Source organism: Lotus japonicus, chromosome 2 (genome assembly GCF_012489685.1).
Source record: "Lotus japonicus ecotype B-129 chromosome 2, LjGifu_v1.2".
NCBI lineage: Eukaryota > Viridiplantae > Streptophyta > Magnoliopsida > Fabales > Fabaceae > Lotus > Lotus japonicus.
Window position 1 is genome coordinate 1,963,886 of NC_080042.1, and position 11,554 is coordinate 1,975,439.

Here is an 11,554-nt window from a genome sequence, read left to right on the forward strand (position 1 = left end):
AGTTTGGTCGTCACATGCCGGAGTTCCCTCTCCTGAAGCTCCTGGTGAATGTGCCAGTGACCTTTGTTGCTCCGGTGAAGATGGTGGAGAAGGTAATGGAGGCGTTGGAGAGGGATGAGGTGGAGGCGGTGGCGGAGGTGGAGGAGGAGGAGTTAATTGATTGATTTCTTCTTGGTGAACCTGCTCGCGTCGCGGCTTGCCTCTCACGCGACGCGGAGGCGAACCACGTTGCCACTCCTGATCTTCATCGCGTCGTCGACGACGTGTCTCCATCAAACTGCGCTAGTGAATCGAAGAATTCAACCGAAGAAATCTCAAAATCGCACAGAAAATCGAACTTCTCTTGGACCAAATCGCAATCCACGTAGTCCGGGAATCGAAATCTACCATTCTCCACAGACGGCGCCAAATGTTCTATTCAAGAACATAGAGATGTATAGTACCTAGAGTATAGGAAACATGATGTAAGAATCTAGAGAGAATGAGAGCGTAACCGCTTAGAGAGAGAAAGTAACTGAATTTCAATCTTGTTATTTCTCAAATGAGCTAAGAGTCCCTTACAATTGGTATCCGTCTCCTATTTAAAGATGTGGAGTTGGGCTTGGTGCCTCTAACCCCTCTTAATGGGCCATTTGGGCCTCCTCCGGAGGCCCAAGTCCCTGGTCCGCTCGTCGCCCTAGGCTGACGCTCATAGGCGAGGAACCCTGGGGTCTTGCCCGGTCCATATATATAATTATATTATATTTATTATATTATTAATAAAAATAATAGATAAGTAGGTCGGTCTATCAGGCCAAATAAGTTTTTTTAATTGTTTGGGTCTGACCTTTTTAGTTAAACAAGTCTTTTAAACAAGCTTAAGTCTGACCTTTTTAATAAACGAGTCAGACCGAGCCGAACCTCAGACGAGCCGGACCATAGACCACTGACGAGCCGCCTAGCCTTTTTCCACCTCTATTTATACATGAAACTTACAAACCTCACATTGATATTTACGAAGTACAAACCATACTATCAAAAGACATGCACTTGCTTCTTATTACTCAAACGGGCTTTCGCAGCAATCAATGAGCCCCTGCCAGAATCTCAAGTGCGAGCCAAACAGAGCCTTGGGCAAATCAGTAGAATTGTATGACAATTAAACGAGGGTATTTCTGTATTTACATATCTGAATAAACTATAACTGGACGGTGCCTGCCTTGGGGACAAGTACAATTTTCAGTTGCCACATTCCCCAATTTCACTTTTTCAATTTTAAATTATTTGTTACTTTCAATTATGGTCTTTTTATAAGCTGTTATGACATGATGACCTTCAAAAAAAATATGAAAGGATGAAAATCAATAAGAAATGTATTAAAGGGGTTCTCCTTTCTGCCCCAAAAGTTTTAGAATATGATTATTTTTCCCACAATCATTCCTACTTTTCTCATATTGTGTTCGTTTCTTCCTCCACTGTTATATTGCTTTCATTTGTTCATTCTTGCTTTTTTGTTATTAAAGTTTTTGACACTTTGTCCCTCTCTCAAGTCTTCAAAGTTTAATTTATTCCAAGCTTTTCATTGTTTATTTCAAAGTGTTGTGGTAGGGATCAGATTTTCAATGAATAGTATGTGGTAGGGATCAGATGCCAAGAACCGTATTCACTTCAAGGAGAGAGCTATAATTAGCAAACATTTTCTCTATTCTTAAGAATTAACATAATCGAATCTTGAATTAACGTGATTTCAGAGACAACGTGATTTTAGTATAATTATGTTTGAGTAAAGTCATTTATGTTTGGATGATTTGTAAGAAACGTGATTGTGAAAAAATGAATATTGTTTGGATGAAATGAATCAAACTCACGTTTGGAATTAAAAAAAAAAATTATTATCATAATTTTCCAAATATTATAAGTGTGGTATAAATTTTACTCTTACCTTAATTATTGAGCTCAAGTTGCCTATTGAGCTCAAGTTGCTAATGTCATTGGAAACTTCTAAGTACTGCCAATACTAGTGGCAAATTGCCAAACCCAGAAATTTTCTACTTCTCCATGAGATCCTTTATTAACAGATCCATTAGATCTCCAAAATTCCCTTCTTAAAAAATCACCAACAGATGTGTGCGAGCAAAGAACGATGGGTTAAAAAATCAGAGACGAATCTAAGCAGAAAATAAACAGAGGTTAGTATTTTCACCCATCAACGCTGAACGTCCAACGCCAACGCTCGGATTTTTAGATTCCAAAAAAACGTGGTTTTGATGCAAAAGAGCGTTAACGCGTTAAGGATAACGCATATCTAAATGGCTTGGCGAAACGGCGTTTACAGCAACGCAATGCACGTTCGGCCTCTCCAACGCCAATCCAAACAGGCCCTAACTCGATTGGTGTCAGTTTAAGGGCTTTTAAAATGTTAAGCCTAGCTATTAAATTGAAGTATTTGTATACTTTCTTTAATGTTTTTTTAAAGGCCAGATAAGAATAAATTGAATGACAGCACTATGGGGTGCTAAAAACCTCATTACAAGAAAGAGAGAAGCAAGAAAAACAAAGCAAAACAGAGGAAACTCATAGTGCTATAGGAGTGAGAAGACCCTAAAACCCCGATGTGCAAGTGACATATGTGGAATCAAAGACGTTGTGGTTATTGTACATGACAACTGTTATTGTTAGTTTTTCACTCCTATAAATAGGGAGAACATTATTTGTACAGCACACAATTAAATCATCAATCTAACACACAAGTTTCCTGCAATTTTCTGTTTATTTTCTTTAAAATCATTTACTTTTCCTTCATCTATTTAATTCATCCTTTCCTCTAAGTTTAAGCTTTAACTTTTAGTCATTTCATTTCTTTACTATCATTTTTGTGTCATTACCTTTGTTACATATAACTCCTTCATCCTCAATCCATTAATATCAATCGCTAAGAGTTTTTTTTGGAGTTTCTTACAATCCTACAACAAAGTCTTTAGCTTTCTCTGTAATCGCTTCTTTACAGAATTATTATGTCGGTTCCTCAACCGACCTATTTGAAAAGTAATAACAAAATTTATTCGAATCAACAAGAATATAGAAAAATTATGAATTTTTGTGTGCACCAAAATACCCCACAGTCAGGAACCGTAAGACTAATCCTTTCATAAATATTGTTAGGTCTACTAGACAAAATTAATATTTATTTTTCATTTTGTACAAAAGTTTTAAATTGTTGCTCTTACGAACAAAAGTAAAATAAAAAAACACAGTAAAATCACGACTATCTCGAATAATAGGCTAAACACGCGAAGGGACACTTGAGGGCCTCTTCCAAACCTCAAGCAACTACAAACAATCAATATCAAATCAAATTGACCGAAAACTAATTAAGATCAGACGCTAAAGAAAACGCCTAAGAGCATCTCCAATGAAGTCCTTATTTTGAGATCTTAAAATAAGATCCAAATCTTATTAGATCCCACCATTAGAGTTATCCTACATGGCATAAGATCTTAGCTTTTGCTAAGATTCGTGTCTTAGCTCAAGTACTCGCAAATCTGGGATCTTAAATAAAATAACAGTCTTTTTTCTCTCCTTCAATACCAAAACCAAAGTGAAAAATAGGGAGAGAAATAAATAGTATAAATATTTTGAGTATCGTGGGTTAAGTCAAATGTAAAATAAGATCTCAACAACTAGAGTGAAATGTGCATGAAGACCTTATGAGTGTCTTAAATTCTATGTGGCGGTTTGGGCCCACAAAAAGTGAGTTAAATCCCAAATTAAGATCTCATTATTGAAGATGCTCTAAGAGCATCTCCAATGCAAGGTTCTTAGTTTTTATTTTGGAGTTAAGAACTAAGAACTAAGAACTTTACCATTGGAGGTGCTAACATGGACTCCTTAATTCTTAAAAATAAGAACTCAGTTCTTATATAAGCAGTTGTGCTTTTTGAGGTCTTAGCTTAAAATTTTAATTATTTCCCTCTCATCCAAATTACTTTATTACTTTATAAATTTTGTTTTATTATTTTATGAAAATAAAAAGTATAAATAATGTGGTCGGTGAGACTAAATAAATAGTTGTAAGAACTAAGAACTAAGAATTAAGAACTCATGCTTGGAGGAAAATTGCTTGAGAGTTGCTTAAACACATGTGGCAATACGGGTCCACATGAATAGTGCTAAGAACTAAGAAATAAGAACTAGCATTGGAGATGCTCTAATGGAAATCTAAGAGCATCGGCAATGGAGATCCCACGCCGCTGCCAACACCTCACCAACATGATAGCGGAGCCACCATACTAAAATCCGCCACGTGAGCACTGGAAACTGAAGCATCAAAACTTGATGATCAATTTGTAGAAATGTGGCATTAATTGATTGTCGTTGGTGGTCACTTGACTCTAAATAAACCATGAATTAAATAGGGACGCATGGAGATGTTCATGAGGGTGGTATAGTAGTGGAGGTTCGATCAGACAATTGTATAATTGTCTGCAGAAGTTGTCACAAGGACATTTTCAGGTCATCAGGTGGCAACGTGTTTCGATTTTTTTCTTTTTTGATTAAAAAAGACGGTAACGTGTTTCAAATGGATGGTTATATATAGTTTAGACTTTAGATGGAGATTTTATTACTAATATTAGATTCCATTGCTTATAAAAAAAAGTGTTAGATTCTTTATTTACATGATGTGAATTAGCTTATTAGCTTATCATTAATTAATTCACTAAAATTTGTGATTTTGATTTATTAATAATTAAAATTAATTATAAGGCTTAATATTCGAATTGAGCTTTTGTTATAAATGGCTCGTGATTGGTAGTCACTCATTTATACACATTGAGAAGTTTCTATTCACATTTTAATATTTTATCAATTTAAAAAAAGTTGCTCAATTAGACAGTTTGACACATAGTTTAGCTCGCACTAGAATTCTAATATCGTGGTTAATTACTTTTCAACGTTAGTAAATTGTATTTCATTCTTCATACTAGAGTTTTCTCTTATTGGCTATGCACCGCCGAAAGAGCATATGCACGAGGTTAATTGTTAGTGTGAGAGGGAGATTACGAAGATATGAGAGCTCTCTATTATGGTTTCAAAAAAAAAAAGAGCTCTGTTATGGCCTTAAGTTATAAGATCAAAACAGTGAATCTTAGGGATGGCAATTTTGCCCAAACCCATGAGTACTTGCCCGAACCCGATCCGATTTGACGGGCAAAATCCGAGTTGACTAGATTTGGGTTTGGGTTTGGGTTTTGCCCGTTACTGTAGCCATTTATGGGTTTGAGTTTGGTATTAGTTAAATCCGTGCCCATACCCGCCCAAACCCGAACCCAAAGATACCCGAAACATAAAATTACAAGAAAACCCTCATACATATATATATATATATATATATATTTATAAACTTTGTTCTTAGTGTTTGATGATTAATTGTACTTTTGTATGTTTGAGAAAGTAAACTCTAAACTATTGTTGTCTCACTTTAGTGATGGATGAAGATGATGAATAGTATTTTTTTTTTCTTTCTATGAATTTCACTTTTTTTTTATATGAAAGTAAGTTCTGGATTGAGTTGCTACGTAACTAATGAGTTTGGGTTTGGGTTTCGGATTTAATGAATTTGGACATGGATTTCATTTTATCGCCCATAAGGTTTGTGTTTGGGTTTGGGTTTGGGTTCTGGGATTTGGGTTTAGGTTTAGTAATTATAAAACTCGTGTCCGATCCTACTCGTTGCCATCCCTAACAGTGATCCACCACCATAAATTGATCTAAAACTTTACGGTAATAAGTATGTGGGTCTTCACACTTACTAACCCACTTGTTCCAGCCCGGCATGCTCACTACATTCCGTTTGGTAGAGAAGAGAGAGATAGAGAAGAGAGAGTAAAGAAAATAGAAGTTGAGTAGAAAGAAATGTGTGAAAAATAGAGTAGATTTGGAGGTTGTTTGGTATGGTAGAGATAAAGGAGAGGAAGAAGAGAAATAATGAGGTGGAAGAAAGAGAAAGAAGTTAACTTTTGATTAAATTATTTTTTTTAATGTACGAATGCAGATAGTGACGGTTCTAAACCGCCACTAAAAACAAGAAACGAAAATAGTAAAGTACAAGTGATGTTAGAATGCAGATAGTGGCGGTTTTAACCTCCACTAAATGCACAGAATAAATAAAAAAAAAGGAGCAGCCATCATTTCTCTTCGCAAAATGCGAAGAAAACAAAAAGGTGAAAATCTCCACCCTCTATCTCTCTCTTTGCTATAGTGCTCATGTACCAAACAAAGTTACTTCTCCCATTTCTCTCCTATCTCTCTCTATTCCCTCAATCTCTTCTCTATTCCTATGCTACCAAACATAGTGTTAGAGAAATGGTTGTTTTAGCGTAAGAAAGTACTATCGGCATCTACTTCAATGCTAATTTTGCCTTATAGCATTAGCTTAATCATGATAAGCGGACGCAAACCATAAAAAAAAAATTTATTTTAGCGTTTGCTTGACCGACACCACTTAGCATCGGCTTTCGCCCAATTACTGTATGTTTCAACGAACGCTAAATTTATCGGCTAACATAGTGTTCACCCACCATTAATTAGAAACAGTTAATGGTCGAGGCTATGTTCACTAGCCATTTTAGCCCCGACTATATGACCAACGACAATGCCATGTGGGTACGACCAATTTGATGGGTGCAATATGCTAAGCTAAGGCTAATGAGCATTAATTTATCCGCCCTAACCCTTCACCTTTCATTCTCCAACTATTACAGAATTACCCTTCACCCTTCACTCTCCTGCCCCCTTCACCCTTCACCCTTCACTCTCCTATGATGTCCCTCGCCCCTCACCATCCTCTGTCATTCATTATCCTTTGTCGACGCCGCTCCCACTTCCCTTCCGCCGACACTCCTTGCTCTTCATCCTTCAGCACCCCTCCTTCTCATTGACATACCATCTGATGGTCCAAAATATGCACAAGAAAGGGGGGTTTGAATTGTGTCATTCAAAAACTTTAAGATCCAAACGATGGATGATGATTAGACTATGATCTACTTTGTTTGGCGCAGCGGATAAGCATACATAAATGAAATAGACAATCACACACAAACTTTTGTCCTGGTTCACCCCAAGAACGATAGGGTTACGTCCAGTCCTCGGCAACACCGAGATTTCACTAAGGGTGAGTCTCAAGGACTCATCCGTACATGTATTCTTCAGTTTTCCTCTTTAGGCAAGAGTATTGTTTAGCAATTGTCTCTCCAGGCATTGAGTATTATCGTCTCTCCAGGCCATGTATTGTTTGTTCTAGCCTCTCCAGCCTGTTGAGTATTCTTAGTGCCTCTCCAGGCATTAGTATTTTTTGTCTCTGCCTCTCCAGGCATATGAGTATTATTTCAAAACTACCTCTCCAGGCATTGAGTTCTCTTTGTCCCTACCTCTCCAGGTAGAACAAGTATTCTTTGTCACTGCCTCTCTAGGCATTGCAAGTATTATTTGCTCCAGCCTCTCTATGCAGCTGGGTATTCTTTAATAACTACCTCTCCAGGCATTGAGTATTGTTTCTCCAGGAAGACAAAAGTATTAGAAGGACTTCTCTTAAGTGATCTTTCTCTGGACCATTTCTCCTACTTTTATAATATCTTCTTAATAAGAGTGATAATAGTACTATGACGTGCGAAGAACTATTAAGTATTATAGAATTACTTTATGTTCTTTTACAACAAGAAGAAAAGAAAATATTTGACTCCTAAGTGCGTTTCTCCTTGCTGCAGAGGCTGATGAAGATGTCTTCGTTTGAGCTCCAGTCTCTAGACTTTTCTCTAGACGTTAAAGATATGACCTTCAGAGACCGTCTGAAAGAACTGAACTGGGTTAGGATATTCTGATTGAATCTCATTTCAATTCTTGAAAAGTTTGGTGTTTGGACTTGCAAAAACCACCTTGTGAAGTCTTCAAGTTTTTGTATTTATTGCTCGAGGTCTTCTATGAGTAGAGATTTAGCCGTCGGTTGGTCATCATAGAAAATATGATCGTTATATCGAACTGTACTGAAGTCTGTAAACGTGATGATATCGTACAGCTCGACGCAGACCTAATGTTTTATAATGTGCAATATCCTTAAGCATAGGTCGGAGCTATATATTACCCGTTGATATGACCAAACAGCTCGTTGATGGATGGAGTGTTGTGCCTTCAGCCTTGGTCACTATGCAGCTCAGATGTTGAGACTTCTTTGACTGTCTTCCTTGTGTATTTTCTTCGATCAGACGATGAGGCATGTTGCACTAATGAGGTAGCCTGGTAGTGAGTAGCATCGTCTCTTCTTCTTTCAATGGATATCTTTCTTTTTCCTTTTTGATGGAGACGATGGTTGTAGGAAAAAGTGACTTGAGGCTTCTTCCTTAGGAAATGGATGAGCTGATGATGTGTCGTGCCGACGATGGACTTCATCCCATTCTTAAGAAAAGAGATAAAGGGGTAAATCTTTAAGTTTGAAGGTTATAATGATTTCCCTTGGCCATTGTGCATATTTGATGGTTGCGTTAAGCCTTGCACTTTGACCTCTCTCTCTCTCTACTGTGTTATCAGAGATCTTTTCCATGTTGACAAGATGTTTTCCTTCTCTGAACAGAATTTCTTCTGGTTGGATAGCTTGAGCTGGACGATGAACTTCCTCTACAAGTTCCCCTTTCTTCCTTCTGCAGACGATCGCTTTTTCTCCATAAAACGATCTTGCTCTTTTGCTAAAAGGTCTTCTGATCTTCTGTTGAAAACTCTTCTTTCTGATGTGTGTTGTCTTGTCTTCTTTTCAGCTCTGATCAGAATATTCTCGTTGAAGAATCATACTTTCGGACTTGTCGATTTCTCCTCTTGAGACGATTTTCAACTTTCTTCCTAAGCTCCTTTATCATCTTAGAGTCAGGCCATGATATACCTTCTTGAGCTTTTTCTTTTCCTTGTGTAGATGATCCTTGTAGATATGGCTCTTCCTTAGAGGGGTCGTCTAAGCATAAGATTAATTACTCAGACTGTCTTTATTTATCCGAATTTCAATTCATATGAAATCTAAGACAAACTAGTAGATCATAAGTTCTTAGTATTTAAATATGCTTGTTTGTCCTGAAATTCAATTCATATGAAGTTCCAATATGTAACAAGCACGTCACATTTGATTTTCTCCTGAAAAGTAAACAACAAGAATTCATTAAATTGTATTGAAAGACTCTTGAAACTTATTATCATTCAAAACAAGATAGACGATGAGGGCGTATGACCTTAACACCATCCTCTAATGACCCTCACCCTCCCTCCGGAAAGTTACCTGATTGGCCCAATTCTTCCTCCTCTATTACTGTCACGCTCTCCCTCTCTCACCACCCTATTGTTGTGTCGTCGCCCCGCTCCCAATGTCGACAATGTTCCATTGATACGAGCCACCCCACTGTTGCAGCCCAATTGTTTGCGTGTTACCCCTCATTTTCACGTTGACATTGCGTCCACTATCTTCCATTGGATCTGATGATCAATTTGTTTATTTTGAAGTCATCAAATTTGCATGCTTTATTTAGCTTAACAAATTTTTGCTGACTAGCTTGTATGAGTTTTATACTGCTCGGTTTTGTCTATCTGTGATAAGTGTATCAAAAAGAATATAAGCTCAATATGGTCTAGATGTATAATAATAGGCAACAAAACTGCTCCAAATGTTCTGAAATGCATTTGAGAAAGCACACACCTTGACAACCACATATCATGTTTGTGTTCTTGAAAATGCATTTGAGACCATTTTGACGAGTATTTTCCAATTGTGAACATCTCTTCTGACAGCAATGATGAAGTAAGTGAGGAGTATAGGAAAGTGTTTGTGAGAGGAAGGTGTGTGAATTTCTCTCCAATTGTGGTTAATGAGTTTTTGGGAAGAAGCACAGAGGCTGTGATAGAGGGGGAGCCTTACCTTCATGAAGTTGCTCGCGTCCTCACTGAGAAGTTGGTCAAAAAGTGGCAAAAGAAAGGGTTATTGCCCTCTGAAAAGCTAACTGCCAAGTATGTTGTGCTGAACAATATTGGCCTCCAAAAATCATACCTCTAGTGTCACTATTCAACTGGATAAGTTGATATTCTTAGTGGGAACTGGTGCCAAGCTAGATTTTGGCAACTATGTGTTTGAATATACCATTAAGCTTGCTGACTCTTTTGTTGTGAAGCTGCCAATCATGTTTCTTTTCCTTCTAACAGAGCTTATTTTGCAGCAACATTCTGACATTGTGAGAGCGGATAAGCCTCAAGGTAAGAAGCCTTTACCTCTTAAGTTTGATTATTGTCTGTTTGTTGGGACACATGTTCTAGACATTCAGTTGTCTACAAAGGGTGAAGCTAGTGCTAGTCGATCCAAGAAGGTCACTGGAAACAGTAAGGAGGATATCCTTGCTGAGTTGATTGAAATTTCCAAGGCTCTCCAAGACATAATCCAGGCTAGCAAGGTCAGAAAGCATAATGTGGACAAGCTCATCAGAATGATGATTGAAGATCCTGCTGCAGGTGGTGATGAAGAGGCTGAGGAGGAAGAAGGTACTGCTGAAGAGAATGAGGAGGATGTTAGTGGAACTCAGTAATTTGACTTTGTTTTTTTTTTCCTTATTTGGATGTATTCGATTAACCTCTAGGCCTTTTAACTCTTACGCTTGGTTTGTAATAATCATGTGATACTGGCTAATGTGTACTCTGTCTTGCTAGTTTGGTGCAGTATGATGGGTAATGGTTATTTCTACTCTAAGTGTTATTTTCTTTGTGAAGCACCTTTGCCAAATTCTACTAATAAGGGAGATTAGTATCATGCATGTTTGCTGATGGTAGCTGATAGCTGAAAATCTGGTAGTTTGTGTTGGTAGTTGTGTGGGAAGTTTTTTGCATGGTGAAGTTCCGAACTGCATGATAGTTTTTTTCCTGCGCTTGATTTTAAGATAAATTTCTTTTGTAGGAGGTATGTAGTATGTATGTGTTGTTTGTGGTTTTGCTCATAGCTGCTGAAATAGCTATTGTGTTGGATGGTTTTATCCGTGCTGCCATGATATATTATGTTTACCCTGATACGTTGATCCAAGCTTTTCAATTCTAAGGATCAGATGTGGTAGCATGTTGTATTAGCTAAAATTTGACAAAGGGGGAGACTGTTGTTCCTTTGGTCATAATTGTCTACATTTTAGCTAAGGTGTGTTTTATGTACAAGATGTGGGACCAGATGTTCTAGCATCTTGGATGCAACGTTTGTCCTTGTAAACATGTTGTGTGTTGCTTGATTTGGTTTAGAAGCTTTAGATTGTTTACGTGGTCAACAAGCTAGAGTTGTTGAAGAAGCTTTCGTGTGCTTATTAGAGAATATATCAAGTGTGATCAAATCGGTTACAAAAGGATTTGATTTGAGTTTATTTTGTGGAAGCTTTTATCTTTTGTTCAAATCTTATTTGATAAGATTTGTTGCTCTTTTTAAAAGATTCACTTCTTGATTATGTTGTGGACTCTTTGTAAGATCAAGTTTTGATTGAGTAGTACAACTCTATGTTTTGATGATTACAAGTTAACATTT

General features: G+C 37.3%; 1 protein-coding gene across 1 annotated transcript; it reads left to right on the forward strand.

The window, feature by feature from the left end:
* Positions 1-14: 14 nt before the first annotated feature.
* LOC130735203 (uncharacterized) lies at positions 15-10,583 on the forward strand. Its single transcript, XM_057587281.1, has 3 exons — positions 15-151; positions 9,799-10,014; positions 10,061-10,583. Exons 1-3 carry the CDS (start codon positions 15-17, stop codon positions 10,581-10,583), a joined length of 876 nt encoding a protein of 291 aa, XP_057443264.1.
* Positions 10,584-11,554: the final 971 nt, after the last annotated feature.